The sequence below is a fragment of the Electrophorus electricus genome, chromosome 6 (assembly GCF_013358815.1).
Source record: "Electrophorus electricus isolate fEleEle1 chromosome 6, fEleEle1.pri, whole genome shotgun sequence".
In the NCBI taxonomy this organism is placed as follows: domain Eukaryota; kingdom Metazoa; phylum Chordata; class Actinopteri; order Gymnotiformes; family Gymnotidae; genus Electrophorus; species Electrophorus electricus.
Window position 1 is genome coordinate 9,228,583 of NC_049540.1, and position 21,538 is coordinate 9,250,120.

Below are 21,538 nucleotides of genomic sequence, written 5' to 3' on the forward strand. Positions count from 1 at the left end.
GTGTGTGTGTGTGTGTGTGTGTGTGTGTGTGTGTGTGTTTCAAAGAGCATTCTTATCATTGAAATTGCTTGTTAATTAAGGTCATCCTGGTCATCTCAGTATTGGATTAAATTAATTAAATTAATATTTGCTTTTTATTATTGGTTAATGAAAACTGCAATGGTTACTGCATAACAGCAACAATTAAATAGAAAGGCTACAAGTGCTATATAAGTGAATATAAGTGCTATATAAGAAGATATTTATCTTATTTTTGCCTTGTACATAACTTATCCTAGGATAATTTCTTTATCCTAGGATAATTTCTCAGAACACTTTAGAGAATGAAACAGAGCATACATAGCTCATGTCTTTTGTTTAAATACATTTATTTAAAACTTGCTATGGTCCACACTGGGTCAAATCAACTCTTTAATACCAGGAGTCCATAATTCGCCTCATGCTCATGAACCTCGTGCTCTGAATTCCCCACCAGCGGCTGAGGTTCCTGTACTCTCCTGGCCCAAAGTACCACATCCTGCCCTTGTAGTTGGGGTATTCGTACATGAGCCAGTGGCCATCCATCACGTGGCAGGATCTGCAGCCGTGGGGCCAGCTGCAGCGTTCCATGAAGGAGTCACAATCATTGCTTATGTCCATCATTTGGCCCATGAAGTTCTCCTTCTCGTAGATCCTCATCCTGTGGGATCCGCTGTACTGTTTGATGAGAGAAATAGCAGCGTGTTAGTTACATGCCCATGCCTTGTAACCTGGAGGCTTTCCTGTGTGTCTGTGTTGGAGGGCTGGTAAGCGTACCTTGGGGATCATGCGGCAGGACCTGATCCAGCCGTTCATGCCCCACATGCCCCAGAAGTCGCTGTACTCGCCCTTCTTGATGAAGAACTCATTGCCCATGAAGCGGGCGCGGTCGTAGAGCATCCAGCAGCCACTCTCCACCCTGCAGGAGTGGCAGCGGCTCAGGTGGGGCGCCATGTCAAAACAGTCGCTGGTACATTCCCATGAACGCCCCGTGAAGTTCCTGTTCTCGTAGAAGATAACCTGCACAGTGAAAAGCCAGTGCACACATTCCAAAGTGGAACACAAAAGAGCAGAATACCAGAGGTGTTTTGCTCAGGTCGACTCTGCGTCCCTCTTTGATGTGTGCCACTTACCTTGCCCATGGTCATTTTGGCTGCTTTGATTAGTCAGAGCTGTTTCCAGCTGGTGGCTGGCTTGCTCTGCCCCGTTTAAACTGTGCATTTATACTTGACCAAAGCCAAAGGACATGTGCCTCCTATTGTCCAAAAGCCCCGAGTAAGCAACTTAGCACAGAGACCCATGAAGAGAGGAAAGAATCATGCCTTTACGGACTTTACAGCAGGCCCTACAGGCACCACAACACAGGCAAGCCTTTATTTTGAAAAAAAATCAAAACTTTTCAAACTTTACTGTTTTGACAATACATGTATTGCAAAGAAATGTATACCAGATCTTTGTAACCAAATTAATAGCACTGTTACCTAACTTATTCTAATTCATTGTAATCCTTTTTATCTCTCACTGTTATTTTGTTGAATTGTTAGTAAATGTATCATGTGGTAAATATTAGAATGTACAGTATAGAAAGTGGGAAACAGAGGTGAACAAGATTGGAGAAAGAGAACAAGTGAGCCAGCACACAGTATCTGTGTGTGTGTGTGTGTGTGTGTGTGTGTGTGTGTGTGTGTGTGTGTGTGTGTGCGTGCGTGCGTGCGTGCGTGCGTGCGTGTGTGCGTGCGTGCGTGTGTGCGTGTGTGAGTAGGTGTGTGTGTATGCGTGTGTGTGCTTGCTTCATTAAAAGTTCAGAGTTCGGAGAGTTTTCTGTTTTGAGTGTGAGATAAATTTAAACACAAATAATTCCCAGTGTATTCACATTTGCGTCTATGTGTGTGCGTGCACATATGTTTTTTGAATGAGGTAAAAAAGAAAATATTCTGCTAAGCTTAATAAAACCTTTAAATGTGTAAACCCAAAACACCTTTGAAGTGAGTTTTTCTGTACTGCTTACAGTCCAAGATTGGTGTGTCTGGCTTACGGTGTGTTTTAGATAAGGCCTCTGTTCTGTCAGACTAATTCTTATTATCTAAAAAGAAAATCTCAGTTTGGCTGTTTACTTAGGCTAGTTTTATTTTCTTGACCAACCTCTTTAAAATCTTTTTTTTGACAGCTCTGAGGTGTTCGTCTTGCTGAAAAACTTCTGTATGATTGTGAAGAAGGAATGTCAATCATGCATCATGGTCGGAATTTTGTGAGGTCATATGTCAGTGCAGGAAACAGCGAATTATACAGCCGCCTGACTAAGTAATCTTCTGGATTAATATGACTCAAAACATTCTGCCAATTTTCTCTTTGCTTGCTCCTTTCAGTCACGATGTGCTCAGCAGGGCTTTGCTGCTATTTTCTTTCCCAGTCACAAGATTTGCTGATATCAGAGTTCGAAATAAACAACGCATACCAGTGTATTCCCCTCAGGAGAGCACCGGAGCTGATGGGTAGGTCCTTAGATCGCCTCTGTCCCGCAGAGATTTTACAAACTCATCTGTTTGTACCCAGTGTCATTTTAGGTATCCCTCACCCTTCTTCATAAAGTAATCTATAAAACGAAAGGAGAAGAGAAAGGACTGCTAGTATTTTGAAGATTTTGAATCTTTTGTCCTGAATTTTGTTTGCCCCATTTACTCAACACTTTTTGGAATCTTTGGAGGGGCCTTGGAAGTTGCAACCCATCGTTTTCTCGATCAACTTTGTCAATGTTACACAATCACTATGAAGAGATCTACATCTTAAAATGACAACTGACAAAAAGCTTACCCAATTATTACCTTTAATGTTACATTGCAGCCCATCAAAAAATCTGTTCGGTTCTGCGGTGGTTCACTTGAAACGATGCAGGGGGCAGGAGTGCCTTAGGCCTGGAGAGCAGGCATGGTTGATATTTCAGACTATGCGCTGATCAGCATCGACAGCTGGGCCTCGGTTTTGTAGGGCAGCTTCCCTGCGTTTTTTAAATAGACCTGCAATACCGTGGCCCAAGCACTACTGTCTTCCCCATCCTTGATTTATTTGGCAAAATATAAGAGGAAATATAATTTCTTAACTCCATGTGGTCAGTGAACATCTACTCTCCTTATTTTTAATACATGACTGTGTTCACCTCACATTAAATATATACACTAAACATTCACAATATTACACGTGTTACTTAGAAACGCTTTGTAGGGATGAAATTAGAGACTTCACTCCATTTACTGCCAGGCACAGTTTAGTCATCCCGTTCGTCCTGGGGGTCAGTTTCCGGTCACAAGACTGCTGAGATCTGTATATTTTTGGTTGGTGGATATTTTTGACTCACAGACCATTCTCAACGCAGCAGTCACACAGGCACAAATAAAAAGCCCTGCAACACTGCTGTGCATGATTACTTTATGCTGGTGCAACACCCACAACCATGAGACAACCATGGTCTGTGTAAAGGCTCTGCTGGGTAGTTCTCTACCTAATTAAGATTTAGTAGAGGGCATTTAATAAATAATGCATGCCAACAGGTGGGAAGGTCTGTAGCCTAGAAATGCATATATAGGGTAGATGTTGCTTACAAAATACTGCGTATGTATGAGCTATGGGCTTGTCATAAAGTACTCAGTCTTAAAGCATTGTTTTGGTTGAGCTTAAAATGACAAGACAAGATCTTGTACCTTACTGATGCAGGTCTACATTATTTTGAGCACAACCTCACCAAACACCAAATGTTGCAGCCTCTACAGTCACAGCTGGCTTGTCACCTTTGTTAATATCAACTTGCCTCGCTTCACTCTTTACTCACCAATTGTCAGCACCACAGCTTCCATATTAACCATCTCTGTCTTTCTTTACCTCTCTCCCTCTTTTTGTTTGCCCTTCATCCTTGTGCTTTCATGCAGAAGCCATCCATTACCGGTTCAGCGTAATTACAGTGTAAATGCTGAGCAAAGTGACAGAAGTTCAGCGCGCATGCCAAAGCGAGTTAGCTGCGCAACACCAATGGCCAACACCGTGGCCTGCTGAAGACGGAGCAGAGCCAAAAACCATTAGGCCTTCACGAGTGTCGTCCCTGGTGAGCCTGCTAGTCTTTCACAAGTTTTAATCCAAAGCAGCCTCAGGGCAAGAGCAGCTGAGTGTGTGTGCATATTCCTCCAGCCCATGGTCATGTTGATAATTTTATGAGTATTGACCAACTTTCATGGTTCATGGCACAAAGGTTCTGGCTGGCAACGGAAAGCAGTGCTCACATTATGCCGTTTTAAAAACACCCCCCACCCCAGCTGAAATTTAGAGTGCTGGCATTCTGAGGCATAAACTGCTGTCTTTGTGGTCATTCTGCTTTAAAATCCCAAGCCACTGTTTGTTTTTTTTTAAGTGTCTCTTCAAGACACAAGAGGCAGGGAAGTCCCAAGTGTCTCTTCGCCTTGATGGAGACTTCTCAGTGCTTAACCGTGTCATTATGTGGAGGGCAGTCTGATCAGAGCGTCGTTCTTTGAAGGACAGAGTGACCTCCAACATCCATTTCCACTGCTCTGGAATTTGTGGTGTGTTTCATAACGACCATCACCCCTCACAAACCCCCCCCCCCTCCCAACCCCCAGAGATCCTGCCCATCTACGGGGGTTGGAGGGATGTATGAGAAGCATGCTGAGGGAAAAGCATGTGCACACAGCTCCTGCTCGAATCCACAAACAACTCTGGGGCTTCAAAGCTTGAGATTTTTTTTTTTGTCTCAAGCAAACAAACACAAAACTGAGCACATGAAACCTTGGATTTGACAACATTTCATCAGAATTAAAACACTGATGTATTCTAGTGGTGAGCTTCAAAAAAGAATTGGGAAATATATTCTTATTTCCATATTTACTGACCACAGCAAGCTAGCAAGTAGATGTTCATGTTTAAAAAAAAAATCCATTAATATGTCAAAGTTCTGCCAAAAAAAATTAAAAATAACAACAACAACAACAACAACAACAAAAAGGGCATGACAGTGCAGCGCTCAGCTGGTGAAACAGCTCTAGTCCTGGAGTTCGTATCACTTGTTTTAGAGACACCGCACTGCCTGAGGGGTATCAACAGCCCAGGGGCCACAGGGGTTCAAAGCCCTGAGTCTGACCCACGGAAGCTCAGTGGTGTCAGGTATTGACTTTTGCATTGCCACAACCCCCAAGTCTCTTATCTGTTCTCCTGATTGCACTGCATTCGTTGTTGACATGAGAGAAATGTCATGTATGCTGTAGCCCAATACCCCTGCTGATGAAGCCAAGCTGGGAACACTGTTACACCAATGGATGACAACTCTATTATACAGGTGTTTACATACAGATGTACTATTTTTAAGTTACAAATATGCTTTTTTTATGTGTTATGTCTGGCAAATATGATACTACAGTATCAATGAAGGATAGATTTAACCATCTGATCTAGGCCTTGACAGAGAACCACCTGCGTTAGTAAATATGCAAGTATGCACTCAGTATCTCTGTCTACTATGGAGCTGCACCTAACAGACCCCCAGACATTCGCAGTCAGTTGTAGGCTGGAATCCTCACATATTTTGCTCCAAGGTCAGCTGATTTTCTGCTACAGAGTCCTGTTCCCCATTTAAGTTACAATAGTAGTTAAAAGCCTCTTTCATGAATTTTCATCAATTTGTGGCCAAAGATTTCTAAGTGCTGTTTATCCAGACATTTGCAAATGTACCTAAAGCATAAGTAGGGGCTTTGTTGGCTAGACTTCTCCTTTGCATAAAATCTGCTGACTAAGTTTTGCTACAAAAAAAAACCAAAAAAAAAACCACTGTTGTCCAAGTGTGTAGGCCCAAAACCCAAAGGCTTGTGCCACCATTACCAGAACACAGTTCATGTAATTTGCCCTGCTAGATCTGCCCATGTCTACTGAAGTGTTATTTGTGTGAAACTGAAGCGCCTACAAGCAACAATAGCTCAGTAATAAAGCGGATGACCAGTACTTAACAAGTGTATGGAAGGAAAACAAAATCGATAACAAACGACAGTTGGATTGAAACTGAAAACAAAACCGAAAACGTAATCATCATTAATCGTTCAAGTGAAAATTTTGTTTCTGATTATTATCGTTATTTTTCATGTTTCTTTCAGCCCACTGGCTAATTAACGGTTTGTGTTTTCAATACAGAACTTCCAAATGTCTTGGAACAATCCAGTTCATCCATCTTTTTTCCTACGCTGTGCAAGATGTCAACTTTCATGGCTACGAGTTAATGGATGAATAAACAAGATAAATTAAGTTTCCTGTAAAATTGTTTCTCAACCCAAAGCCTTATTATGTTAAAGCATCCATTAGACATATAACCAAGACTGTTATGCTACTATGCTTCTCTCATGAGTTTATCTTAGATAAAAAGCTTATCTAGGTTAGCTAAGCTAGTTAGCTAGTTAGCTAGCTAGTTAGCTAGCTTATCATTCATTGTTACATTTTTCAAATTATTTAAGTGATTGTTTAAAAGGAATATTATGACTTATGACGAGTTCACAATGAATTTGAACAAATGGAAAAGTACTATTTGTTTGCCAGTTACGTCAGGCTTACTATTAGCCTTAAACACAATATGACTAACAGGTACTCAATCAACTAGCTTGAGCTCACAAATGTCCTTTTGACTGAGCAGGCACAAATACCTGCAGACCCAGTCCAGAATCATGTGGAAAGCTTTCCCAAAAGAATGGAGGTTGCTACTGGGGGATGTATAAATGGCCATGGTTTTGAAATGGGATGCCCAACAAACTCATATATTTGTAATGTTCAGTTGTCCATATATTTTTGCCCAAAAACTGTATGTACAACACCAGTTTATTCTGTATTCATAAGTGTCTGCATAAGCACTGTTATAAGATTCCATTTATTTATCCCAATGAGGGAAGCATATGTGTAAGTAATAAGTAAAAGTATAAGTTGTAAGTATAGGTGTCTACATAAGCAATATTAACAAGTGTATGTACAGTTTTATATGAAAAACATCCAGTTAACACTAGACCTTTGATCAAATTCAGAGACCAATAAAGGTTAACACAATGTACACAAGGTGTAGCACTTGAGTACATTTTGGTAGTCATTTGGCAATACTGGTGCCAGCATTACTGGACTACAACTTATTTACAATTTACTTATATTACTTATTACAATTAATAAGTTTCAATGCATTTAGGTACAACTAGAGAGCAGGTGCACCTGATAAAGCGATCAATTAGGCTATACCACAAAAAGTCAGTGAAATCTGTAATGACATACCAAAATTCACTTTTAGATTGAGATTAAAGAAGATTAAATTTTGCTAAGTCAAACTAATGCACCCCTGAATGATCATGTTCTCTCTGCCCCTGTTTCCTTCGGAAAACGTGGAACAAACCCAGGGTTACGAGGTCTAGAACAATCTGTTGAAGTTCTTGAACTTTAACCTCAAGAATAAGAAGCTCCAGCACTTGTGCTGTCAACAGCCCTGGGTAATGCAGTTTTTTTGTTTTTTTTTTCTTCAAATAAAATCACAGCAGACAGAAAGAACCAAGCTGGTTTTGCAGGCCAGGGTGTAAACGGTGCAGAAATCTCCTCGGCCATGGCGCATTTGCATAGCTCTGCACTTAAATAACTCACGGCTGCTGCCCATGACACAGCCGCTCTCCCTGCCGTACCACTGTGTCCATTTCAAGCTCCACTGCACATCTGAGTCTGACAAAAGGTGCTCGCTCCAGAGCTGCCATGCAATTTAGGATGCCACCGTCCGTCAGCCAGAAAGAGAAGGAGAGGCAGAGAGAGAGAGACAGCAGGAGAGAGTGCCGAGGCTGTGCTCCATTTTTGTGCCCTAGCACGAGTGACTGAGGAGCAGTGGGTGGTTGGTCAGGTTGATAACCATTTGTTAAATAAGAAAAAAGTGTAAGATGAGTTGTTAGGGGATTAAAGGCAACGTGTAAATGCTGCTGACTGATTAGAATGAATTTATGAATTGCTGCACGTGCTAGGTGGACTTCTGTTGACCTTTTGCCATTAGCAGCAACTGGAAATTGCACTGGTAAGCATTAATTAAGCATTGTTGCACAGATGCACGGCTATTCATGAAGTCACGCCAGGCCTCTGTCGGGCTCCATTGTACTTAGCTGTTTTGGAAAACAAACAGTTAGCTACTTCAGCTGACTTGCTTATTCAATACATTTTGTGGTAATTAATGATGGCAGTGTTAGTCACAAAGCTCCATTGTCTACAAGGATTCTAAAATAAACTCTTATATAAAACAATATACAAACTCCATTTTAAATAAAGTGCCATGTTGATTTGTATTATCAAAATATTCGGCACTGAAAAATAAGCTTATTGAACGGCAAGCTATAGTTGCAGATGCAAAACAGCTTTCCTGTAACTTCACAAGTGTTTGTTGGTGGTTGTTATCTTTTTCAGTTCAAATGAACTGAACAACGCTGTAGTTATGAAGGCCAGAGCTAGGTGGATGAATGTGCTATCCTCCCCTTTTCGGCAGTGACGGCTGTGTGAGAACTCCAGCCAATTGCTGCTTTTTATCCCCTTGTCTCCCACGATGCTTTCATTTCACTCACGTAGCTTGGGGTCCTTGGAGCTGGTGGCCACATTCAGGGTTTCTACCCCCACCCCGCAAGGCTTCGTGCTGGCTATGGTGTGCACGACTCTGGTGGGCATGTTGACTAATCAGCAGAGGCTTTTCAGGAGAGGATTATCCGGTCAGCTTATTTCAGACACGCTGGCCATAATTGCACATAATGGCATGGCGTCTGGGCTTTTCGCAAATGTTTTCGCCATCGTGGCTCTTTTTTTCTGCGATTCTGTGTGAAGCTGAACCAGTCCTGACAGCTGCTGCTGGCTAGCACTGTCTTTTGCTCCTTCACATAAAGTATAACATCCGTATCAAGAACAACACATGCGAGCCATCTTATGGAGATTTCTGACACCCTAGAACACATGTGGTCTGCCGTGTCTTTTGACAGGCTTTTAACTCTGGCCACTGGCTAATCTCATGGATCTCTCCTCTGTATGATTTGAGGGCCCTATTTAATCCTACCTTTTGTAAATTTCATACCATATCACAATTCCTCTAGCAAATATCAAGGCTTGCTCATCGCAAGGATTTTTGTTTTGTTTTTTTGCCACAGCCTAGCCCACTTTTTCTGTAAATCTGCTTTGTGACAATGACTATTTTAAAAAGTGGTAATCAAACAAAATTGAGTAGAATTTACATGGGAGTTGCCCATAGAACCAGACTGATTGTTTAGTAAAGGAATCTGCTGGGCTTTTTTTAATCCTCTACCATTGGAGTCTCTTAGCCTTCCTGCTGACTCAAAGCCCACTGGTCCACACAAGCACCGGTCACATTCTGTCACGATGCTGTTGTTTGTTAGGTTAGGTTTACATATGGGTTGTTGCCTGAGGTTCAAACAGAGTCATGAACCAAGGATCTGGGATGGTGCCGGGGTTATTCTCACAGCACACCAAAGCTTGGATGGAAAGCCTTTTCACGGTGTAATTTCCATGAGTGGACGTGTTGCCGGGCTCCAAGCCAATGTTATCCTGCACTAATGGTGTCCATTCAGTTTGCTTGGCATACCTGTCATGCTCTTTCCTGTAAAACTGTAACCTTACGCCTCACAGCACTGCATAGTTTAATATTATAACACCTTTTTCAATGTGGTAATTAATTAACAAGTTGTATCTGGTGTGATGAAACCGAGAAAATGCATAAATTGAGTGCTGAGGCTCCATAGACTGGCACTTGAGAAAAGTATTAAAACATTGTCACAAACTGTGGCTCACATGTATATTACGATCCTGAGATATGTCTGTTTGGTGTAATTTTCTTTTAGTCCTTTTAGTTGTTAAGCTCTCTTTTTCGAAAAGAGAAGGATTATGAAGATACGTTGGTACATGTTATACCAGATTCAGCTAAAGCAGGGCTGTAATCTTTTTTTGCTCTTCTTTTTCCCACCAGCCATTAAATACAGGTTGTTTACCTATAAATTGTTTCAATTACATAATTTTCACAATATATTATCAGCAACCTTTAGATGTCATTGATTTAGATCTTCCCTGCATGTCTTAGATCCTGTGCAGCATTATGTTGGCGCCTGTATTTGTGGCTTTTTTGGTATTGTAGGGTGGCATGTACATGGCACGGCTGCTCCTGCAGAGCTAGCCGGGCACTGGGCTTGCTCCCCGGGCTCTTACTCCTAGACCTTTAAGCCATGGGTGGGAATCCACCAATGCTTTTCCCTCAGGATGACATTTAATAGACCTTTACAGAGCACTTTCACTGACTGCAAACCTTGCCACAAAGCAAATAGTGAAATTAATTTGTCTCCAAGAGAGAAACTGCAAGAGGAACAATGCTTTTACTGTGAGCACAGATTAAAGCTTCCATCTGAATTCCTGCATGCTTCCCCCCAGATGCGTAGTCATATTTGAAGGCCAGCTACACAATTCAAGCTCTGTGGATTAATCAGACAAAAATGCCACTTATTATACGATGAACCCCTGCTTCAGAGCAGTACCTTTCAAAGAGCAGTAGCTTATCATAAAGATAACAGAGCTGAGTAATTTAATAGGTTTTTTATGAAAACAGAGTGAGTCTTCACTGGGAAAGGAGATGCACAAAGGCCAATCAGCAGGCCGGTAGCTTGCCTGAAATTCACTGGCAGCTCTGAGACCTGAATCTGTCACTGATAAAAATGACAGCAGACGATTTATATACACAAGGGAAGAATGTATTTGAACCTGTCATAGATGGTACATGGTGAATTCTGGTTGTGCTGTAAAGACATTCATAATCTCCTAATTTAATTTAACCTGAGGTTTAATAAAATCTTTTGAAAGGCATGTTGAGATTTCTGCTGATACTATTCACTACAATATAGTTATAGCAGAGTTTTAATATACATAAATCCTGATTTGTACTTGACAAAATGCATGTGACACGCAAGAAAAAAAAAACAGCACTGATTGAAATTGTGCCGCTTCTCTTCTGAATTACTGAATAGTTTTCTTCTTTTTACTTTGCTTTGCTGGATGGTGAAAGCCATGTTTAGCAGCAGATTGGACACAGAGATATTCCTATATTGGTAACAATATTGAAAACATTCTCATGCGTGGAACATTTTGATCTGTCTGCTCTGACACTCCCATAAGTGAGAGGCAGGGACATTTCAAGACTGCATAGAATTATTTTGAACATGGATGCCTGGCTATGAAATCAGTCATTTATGTCAAAGACATCTCTTCAGGTTGATGTTACAGGACCTCAAACTGGACCATTCTGTTCATGCCATTTTGAAATATTTATGGTGGCCAACAAAACTAAATATTACCTTATATTCAGCCTTAAAAACAGAGTTTTAGATGGCAAAATCCATAGGTGAAAGATTCTATGTTTTTCAATTGAAAATTCAATCCCAGAATACTCAAGAAGTTGAAGGACCAATTTTGGAGTAAAATACAAAGTAAATGGCAATACATAGGTCAGTTATGGCCTGGATTCAATTATCTGAAAAGGGTTTATGACAGCAGACCCTGAGACTGTGCGTGGAATACACTAGGCCAATAAGCAGAGCTGAGCCAAAATTATTTTCTTTCTGCCTCTCTTATCCAAGGCCTAAAATTGGATCAAAATCAACTTTCCTTCAGATGTCGTCTTCACAGATTTACACTGTGAAAATGTACTCTGTGCCGAGTCCTGACACATGCTACATTTTCTTCAGTGCAGAAGGCGAACGTTTCATTGTTTTTCAACTTGGGGAATACGTTTAGTGCTTTCATGTTAGAGCACCACTGAGGTGCTTGCTAGCTGGGTTAGTGAGGCTGCATTGTTAACTTGCTTAGACCTGGGTACTTCACACACATGCACACATACGCATAGAAAAGTCAGCATTATAAATGTAACATTCTACATACATGGAAACTGTTATAGGACTTCAGGAAGATCAAAAAAACTCCTGTGTTAATTCATCATAGCAGCAACAAAAAGGTTTAACTGATGTGTATCTGAAAACCAAATTTAATTCCTACACCTTCTAGATTAGGGCAGCCTTAAGTAGTGCTACCTGAGTGATGTGGGTGGTGAAGTTAACTGGGTGCTTGCTCATACATTGTACAGCAAACACCACCTTTCTCTTGAGCAAAGTCAAGCTTATCATTAGCATCCCTAAGAAGTGCTTTTTTCTGATGTCTTTTCATACTCTTTTTGCAGGGTAGACTATGGAAGCCCTGAAGGGTAACGTAACCATTTTTTGTAAAGATTCTCCCTATATAGAAAAACTTTTTTGTATTCTAGCTACCCCTGAAGAGTAACAAAAAAAAATTAAAGGAGGAAAGAAAAATTGAGGAAGAACTCCAGAACACACTTTAAAATTTTACCCTTTAGGGCTTCCATAACAGACAATGCTTTAGCCATCAGTTAAAAGACAGAAAACAAAAATATTTCTCAGCCATGTGGTGTTGCTGGCTGTTGGGTTGGTGACGTATCTGGTTGAAGCCTAGCCTTAGTTCTGGACCTCTGTAATTACACAAAGACCTCTGTATCTACTCCTTTTGCAGGTTATTGAATGACCTGGATTCTGATTGGCTCCTGCCATGTAACTGTAGCAGAACAGTGTCTGGTGCTTATTACCACTGCATTTATTCCCTTGACTTTTATTTCCTTCTTACTAGGTCTTGCTGACCTATTGTTAAGTAATTCCCTTAATGTCTTCCAAAATCAATTACACTAAACATGTTTATTTTAATCTGTAGCACTTCATAAATGCACAAACTAAGTATTTTTGCAAATCAGTGAAATTTGGGGTTGAGCATGCAATTCCTTTCAGTGTCCTGAAAGAGGAGGCAAGCTGTAAAAGTGCCCTGTAAAAAAGTGTCTTGTTTAGCAGAATGTTTTCAGTACCCGTGGCCCATTGAGAGCCGAATGTGGGGTCAGCGAGGGATTCAGTGTTCATCACTTGGCTGTTAGAAGTGCTGCAGAAATAAGATTATGCCCCACCTGCACATTATCCCATACCATTTGGTGCATCACACTTCATTACAAAGGAACATTCAGTATGAATTATTAAAGAGCCTATATCCTACATTTTTCATTTGAATTTATTCTTGATGTTTGTGTGGCTTTATGCGCCAAAAGCAATCATAATTCATTTTTGTGACCATTTCCCAACATCTCTTTAGTCTATTTAAGTTACTGTGCCTTTAAGTTGGATATAACATAAATCATCTCTGTTCTGATTGGCTGCCCTCACTGCATTGTGCCTCATTCAAAAAGACTTAGTCAGATATTTTTAAATAAGTTTGTTCTTGTGACATCAGAGAAACGGTCATTTCAGAACAGGCTGTTTTTACAGCTTGGATTTAATATATAGACAGTACGGACTGGGGAAGTGAATGGTGTGTTTTGGAACTTTAACAATATTTACATTACTTCAAAATTAATTTGTCAATAAAGCACAGGGAGGATCAGTGTTCCATGAGTCTTTTAAAATAGGGTTAAATTGGTTTAAAAAAAAAAACATTCCGTGGTGTCATGGTCATCCATGTTCCTCCTGCGCAGAGAATGTTTTTCATACTAGTGAAAGATCATTGTCAGTTGGGTGCACAGGGGTGTGAATTAACTCAAGTAGCTGCATTTTAATTGGCTCGTACCCTGCAGCCTCTCTGCTAGTGTGATCCTTTTTTACGCAAAGCGAGGTACAGTTCAAGATCCATGTACCTACTGTAAAGACAGAAGTAGAAGGAGTCTTCCTTCCTATCTAGCTTTTACTACCTTCTGCACTTTAATCTTTGTCTCAGACATTTTTTCTGTGTTCTCATTAGACCAAATGCTACAAGATATAACAATAATGAGTAATCTGTCCACAAAATCACGCTGTGTCCTTATTCATTAGGCAAACGTGTGTGTGTGTGTGTGTGTGTGTGTGTGTGTGTGTGTGTGTGTGTGTGTGTGTGTGTGTGTGTGTGTGTGTGTGTGTGTTTGGTACATATCTTTGTGTGTGATCTCTCACTCCTACAAATAATATATTGATTTTGCCCTTTCAAATCTGTTAGTTGTTAGGTGCCATGTTTCTCAAACATAATGCAGAATCATAATGTATGTTAGTGTTGTTAGCCTGTGCTGAGATAATTTCAATAACACAAGCAACATTATTTGTTGCATTAAAACATGGAACTGTTTAATTACTGAAACACTGTATTAACCTGAGTGGATTATTTAATGTTAAAGTAAGAGGAAAGTTCAACTTTAAGTAGTAATTATTAAAACATCATGTATGATAACTATAATGATCAGTTTTGATACAGGAGCTTTTATGATATCCCGTTCTAAATCCATATACATTAATATGGAGCTGTTCTCCCTTTTGCAGTTATAACAGCCTCCTCTCTTCAAGGAAGGTTTTCAACAAGATTTTTGAGTGTGTCTGTGGGAATTATTTCCCATTCATCCAGAAGAACATTTCTGAGGTCAGACACGGATGTTGATGTTGGATGTGAGGGTCTGGTTTGCAGTCTCCATTCTAATTCATCCCAAAGGTTTTCATTGGGGTTGAAGCCAGGGCTCTGAGTGGACCTGTCAAGTTATTCCACACCAAACCCTACTGTACCTTTATTGACCTTGCTTTGTGCAATGGGGCACAGGCATGCTGGAGCAGAAAAGGGCCTTCCCCAAACTGTTCCCACAAAGTTGGAAGCATACAATTGTCCAAGATGTCTTGGTATGCTGAAGCATCAAAATGTCCCTTCACTGGAACTAAAACAAGTCAACCCCTGAAAAATAACCCCATAGCACTGTCCCTCCTACACCAAACTTTACAGTAGACACAAAGCAGTCAGGCAGGTAACATTCTCCTGGCATTCTCCAAACCCAGACCCCTCCATCAGACTGCCAGATAGAGAAGCGTGATCCGTAACTATACAGAGCACATTTCCACTGATCCAGAGTCCAGTGACAACATGCTTTACTCCATCCAGCGCTTGGCCTTGTGCTTGGTGATGTAAGGCTTGCATACAGCTGCTCAGCCATGGAAACCCATGAAGCTCCCAGCACACAGTTTTTGTGCTGATGTTAATGGCAGAGGAGGTTTGGAACTCTGCAGTTATTGAGTCAGCAGAGCATTGGAGACTTTTACACACTATACGTCTCAGCACTCGGTGACCCCGCTCTGTAACTTTATGTGGTCTGCCACTTCGTGGGTGACTTGCTGTGGATCCTAAATGCTTCCATTTTTCAGTAATATCACAGTCGGTCACAGAATATCTAGGAGGGAAGGACTTGTTGCAGTGGTGGCATCCTTTTACAGTACCACGCTTGAACTCGGCAAGCTCTGTAGAACCACCCATTCTTTCACTAATGTTTGTGAAGGCAACAAAACTGCCTGGCTAGGAGCTCGATTTTCTACACCTGTGGCAATGAGACTGAAGAAAGCATCTGAATTCAATTATTAACAAGCATGTCCCAATACTTTTGTCCATATAGTGTATTCGAGAGCCTATTTTTTATGTTGGTTTCCTTCTTTTGCAGCAGAAGGATTCGATAGAATTGTTGATTATAAACGTACATGTTTTTGTTTTGTTTTTAACCGGGGTCCATGTGTGGAGCTAGGAAAAGGGAAAATCACAAAAATGACATTGTGCATTTTGTACATGCATTAAATGCATAGATTTGTATGTATGCCAGAAAAACACAACTAGATAATTACTAAAAAGGTCCATTTAGTAGCCTACATATTATAGGCTCTGATTCAGTTCTTAGTCAATACAAGTAGATAAAATTAATGTTCATAGTGCATTGCAAAACCTTCAGTAATGATCTATTTCAATGCTGCAGGGAAATAAATATCTACATCCATCAGTCTGAGTACTGGCCACTGAAACAGAAACCTAATGAATTAACTTTAGTAGGACTGGGTTGCTAAGTAACTGATGTACACTATTGTCTGATTTGGCCTTGGGATTGCTTGCTCTCCAAGTCAGCTTCTTGCGCCATGCAAAGCATACAAGTGAATCATAATCCCGTAGTCACAGACAAGCAGAAATGATGAAACCAGACTGGCATTTGAATTTTGATCAGACTAGCATTTGAATTTTTTGTTTGTTTGTTTGTTTGTTTGCTTGGGGTGGGTGCAGGCGGTCACAGAACCTTCCAGTGTTGTCTCTTTCCATTCATGATGTCCACTTGTGTATTCTTAATCTAGACATATGCATGCCCTGAGGTACTAATTGTACAGACAAATCTTAGCCATGTTCTTTGTTTTTCTGGTGTTTCTGTTTTCTAGTATCTTCCATGTGGTCTTTGTGTTTAACCTTGATATTATCTGTGAGATTATCTGATTATGGCTTTGCCCATGCTGTCTCTAACTATCTGTATTAACACCAATTTGGTCATTTCCTGCAGTTAATCATGCCGCTGGTAGCAATTAACGTTCTCGCGACAGGTGCTTGCTCTAGTGGCACGCACAGTGTCTTTTTTCATTTGGCCCAAAATCATTATGCACTTGCATGTGGTTTTCCTGTGAAGTAATTTAATAGTCTGACTATTTTTTTACTGAGGTCCCTTTTCTATTAAACCTATAAAAACTCTGTAAAGTTGTGTACTACAAATGATAAACACCGTTTTAGACACAGACCTTTGAAGTTCTTTGGTATAATGGTTATTAAGCTTAGGGTTTCACTGACGGGAAATAAATGAAATCATATAGAACACAGACTAGAAAAGTCTATTTCAAACAGCGGTCACCTAAGTTATCATCAGACCACATCAATCAATCAGAGTAGAGTTATTCATTATCGTATAGAGGAGCTGATCGTGCAGACCATCTGCGCTCAACTCTTTGCCCTGATGCTATCAGATCCACTGCTGGAGGACAATGGACATCAGTCCGGATTAGTGGGGAGATAAAGCTAGGTGATTAATCAGTCAAGTGGAAGAGACTTTCACTTTAATCTCCAAGGGAAGGTTCTCTGTGTTCTTCACTGCAGTTCTGTCCTCAGGAGAGAGTTAAGAGTGTTTAGGCACTGGGCTTCACCACCACTCACATCACTTGGTAGAGAAGGGAACAAATTAAAAGGAGATTACATAATGCACTCTGACTGAAGAACAGCCTCTTCACTATTCGTGGTTCTGGTGTCACAGGGCCCAGTTAGAGGGCAATCAGTTGTGCCAGACCATGTGCTGAAGGTGCAGGAGGCTTAACACTAAAATGTGCGTGCTATGCATATTTTCATGTTAACATTGGACTAGTATGTAGCGTTTAATCAGTGTTTAAGATCAAAGCTAATCCATCATAGGGCTATGCATGTTAAGACAGTATTTATGGTGTGGGCACCAAATATTAACTTGAACAGGTGATAAAAGAGTTCTGCTTTTAGTTCAAACTTAGTTGTTTAGAAAGATCCAAACCGGATTCTGCAATTTATTGTACAGACCTTTTAAAGACCTTGAAACTGGTCTGAAGTTGTCCCTTAGCAACGGTGTTCATGTAGGCTGCACAGCTGTTACGTGAGTCTGAAAATTATGTACCATATTAAGAGCACCTTATGCCTTGGTGTACCTGAAAGGAGTGGAAATGTTTCAGAGGGAAAATGAAAGCAATGAAAAGCAGAGTGGAAAAAGAGAATGAGTGGCCTGCCCAGGGTAAAGGAATCTATGAAAGTTTAGCATGTAACTCGACTTCACAAGTCTTCAGTCCCTGCTAAGTGGTGGGGCTTCAATTAAACAACCTCAAAGGAGTGGTACCATAGCACTGAATGTCATATTTGAAAAATAATATTTTATTACTGTTACTGGTCAACTTTAATCTCTCACTTCCTAGGTATTATCTAGTGTGCCAACATGAAATAGTCTCTTAGAATAGTAAAAAGAAGAAGAAAAAACAAAAAAGATATACAGAAAATCTTTCCAGTCCTGATCTTTACTTTACTGATTGTGACGTTTCATCTTAAGTGCTTCTTTTTGTGTGCGATTTTGCTCATTTGCAGTCATGAGATATTGCTGACTGTGACAGCAATAGCACATATCTGCTAATATTTTAATGTATGCCATTAATTTACTCTGTGCTGTTCGGGTTTTTTGTGTCTTATCATTGCGTGTTTAGAACTGACAGTCTGGGAATTGAATTCAAACATGCACGCCTGAGAACTATGTTTTAAATACTGAATTTATTATAAAATCTTTCACTCAGTCTTCCAACATGGCAATCTACTGTTATGTGAGTAAGGACATACTTATCCATAAGCACATTAAGTTACAGTTTTTTAAATCTGATGGGTACAAATCCCAATTTTATTTTTAGTAAAGCTCAAATTCATATACTTGTTACTCATGTCTGGGAGTTTCCATCCTCAAATTGCCATCATCTGTTGCTTTTGGATCATCTCATATATATAATCACAGCTTGCTAGTGTCAGTATCATGCATACAGCACATAATTGAAAGGGAATCTTGGCTGTAATTAGTCTCTTTGTGGTAAAGAGGGCTCTGATGGCAATTTCAGAAGTCATAATAATGATCTTCCTCCAGTGCCGTAAGAGAGTGAGGCTCTCGTGGTGAGATCTCAGTGTTTCATGTGTTTCGGTAATTATGGAACCTTGGTACGTTTTTGTTTTTTTGTTTTTTTGTTTTCCTCATTTGTTTGTTTATTTGTGAAGGCTCATTGTGAATTGGCTGTGTGTGTGAAGCTGCATGGGACTGCAAGAAGTACTGCAGCAAAGCTAATATTACACATGGACACACTCCACCCACTTTGTTATAAACATCTATTCTTGCACAATACTTTGTACGTGTACTGTTGGAGCACACAGTCCTTCTGTTGCCAGGCATGGGTTGTCTAATAGCTACCGTCTAACGCTTCGTTTGCGCCCCGTGTGTAACCACGGAACGGCTCTTAGCTGGATATTTTTGACACTGATGATACATAAGTAAAAATGCCAGCAATGCCTGATACACTAGCAAAATAAACTACCATCAAGGTCATGACTGTGTTGAATGACCTGTTTCTAATGAAACTGGTGTAAGTGTTCTATCCATGGACAGCAAATATCTATTTTTCTCTTCCATTTTCTCAATCAATACTGTTTCATCTTTTTTTAATTGGTGCTTACCTTTGTTGGGCTGTTCCCTACTGTAGTGCATGCTAAACCTCATGTCAATATGTATTTGAATAGCCTCATATCAAGGAGAACCGGTCTCAAGGATACGAAATCAAAAGCATGTCATTCCTGCAGGTCTTGAATCAAACCTTTTTCATCACTATCCTCTCTCTATCTTTTGAAAAATTGCTTCAAGGAGGCCTGTTGCAATGTTTACCCGTAAAGGTTCACATATCGCCTCTATATATAAAGAGAAACGAGGAGTCCTCTGGGAGAACTGGCGGCACAGTAGCCCCAGTATAACCTGAAGGCTCCTTCAGTTTCCAGTACTTCCAGCTCCTCACGTGAGCTGCTATTCATTCATCTCTTCCTGGCTGTTGGATGGTCTCCGTCCCCCAGGAGTGTATAAATCAGCAGCATCACTGAGGATGAAGGGTCTCCACCAGCACTGAATCAGCAGAAAAGAACAACAGGAACAGGGCAGTGTCTCAGAACGAATCCCCCCTCTCTACTGTGCTGCCATGTCCTAGTGAGCCAGACTGGGACAGGAGCTTGGGGAAAACCTTAATTCCCCCCAGAGACCCAGCGTACCAACAGGACACTATTCCAAAGGAGACTGTCTAAAAAATCCTCATTTGTGTGTGTGTGTGTGTGTGTGTGTGCGTGTGTATGCATGCTTATCTCCCATATATCCTATATATTTTAATTTAGGGGCGTTTTTACAGGTGTGCTTTCTTTCGGGGAGTTAACCCAAGTGTTTGATGTGGTATGCCTGACACATATCTGATACTCTCCTGTTTCTGGAAAAGCCTGCGACCACATGCTTCGTCTTACTTTATGCTGATGAATCTATATAGACCTCTGCCTTACGGACCGTCACTAATCAATTTATGGGTGAAAGTTTACTGCAGGAACACAGGTGCCAGGGCAGGTGAATTCTCTAGTAAAACTGATTTTGGGTAACGGCCTTTTGTAAACTGGGTGTTTGAAATTTAGGATACAAAATAATAGCTCTTGTGTTAATTTTTAGCTTTCCACTTCCTGTTATTGCAAGCATCACTTAATATGTCATTCATACCCCGATGTTTGACAAATATCATGGCATTCAGTAAATATAGATCCAAGCCTAGTAACTGCCAGGATTGCCCTGTATTTAATTACAATGCTGTTTACTTTAATTGCTTTCTTAAGGGTAGGCAAGAGGCATACGAACAAGACCAGCTCCAGCTAGTAAGCATTCTGCACAGCAAGGGGTTGGCCTCTGGAGCTCTGGAGCTGTCAATACGCTGCCCATTCTGTCCACATCTCTCACTCCCTCACTAGAGTGCAGTACGCCCGCACTCTACAGTCAATACAGTTTTCCACCGCTGCTGCACTTCAGCCTATTCTGTCCACGAGCGCGTATGCCCCAGCCTCCGGACGCACTGCCGAACCCGGGCAACGGCCACGGATGAGGTGCCGTCGAGCTGCTCTCAGGTAGAATCGATGCTGCTGGACACCAGTGGGCCGGTTATAACAGGACAGGAGGTACGGGTGACCGACCGCCCTGGACCTGCGCAGCAGCATGCAAGAGTGACGGGGGAGGACTGGGGTGAAGAATGGGCAGGAGAGGTCAGAGAAGAGAAATGTGTAGAAGTGGACAGGAGAGAAGAAGAGAGGGAAGTTAAAGAGGAGAGAAGGGGAAAGGGAGGATTGGGAGGAGAGGGTAGGGGAGTGAGGCAGAGACAGCGGAAGAGCATGATTCATTTGCAGCAGGACCCAAACGGAGTATATTGGGTCCTCATTACTCACCAGTCACCAGGATTCCCCACTGAGGCCGGATAAGTTCCCCTCCCACCCATCATTTCCAGCTGGCTGCAAATGATTTCTGTGCTAGTTAAATAAGAGTGTGAGGTGGAGGGGCTTCCTGGCTTTAAACCTATCAAGGGTTCATTATGACTCTTCATGCTTCATTCAGCTCTGCCCTCTCACCATTTCAGTCCCGGACGGAACCCTCAACTTCTGCAGGGGGTGTCTGTGTGAAAGAAAACCTCACTTTGAGCATGCAGTCTGATGTTGAACACAGAATTTGAATTGTCCTGATATCCAAAACTATGACAATGGTATCCTGCAATCTTATTCTACAGTTATAGTAGCCAGGTAGTATTGATTGTCAGAGCTTATGCCCTACCCTGTGGTTAACACCACCTGATATATGTCTTTGTCTTCAACAAGCTCCTCCATCAAGATCACCAGGTGTTAACCGACACTGACCTTGTGTGTGTGTGTGTGTGTGTGTGTGTGTGTGTGTGTGTGTGTGTGTGTGTGTGTGTGTGTGTGTGTGTGTGTGTGTGTGTGTGTGTGTGTGTGTGTGTGTGTGTGTGTAAAGGTTGTGGCACTCTAG

The 21,538-nt window shown here is 41.2% G+C and overlaps 1 protein-coding gene across 1 annotated transcript in view; it reads right to left on the reverse strand.

Moving 5' to 3' along the window:
* Positions 1–403: 403 nt before the first annotated feature.
* The window catches only part of LOC113587272 (gamma-crystallin M2-like), a 36,178-nt gene continuing 15,043 nt past the window's right edge, over positions 404–21,538 (reverse strand). Inside the window, exons 4-5 of the mRNA XM_035526887.1 lie at positions 796–1,038; positions 404–696 (exon numbers count right to left, since the gene is read on the reverse strand). Of these exons, the coding sequence (XP_035382780.1) occupies positions 412–696; positions 796–1,038 (528 nt within the window). The 3' untranslated portion in view covers positions 404–411. The remainder of the gene's footprint in view (positions 697–795; positions 1,039–21,538) is intronic.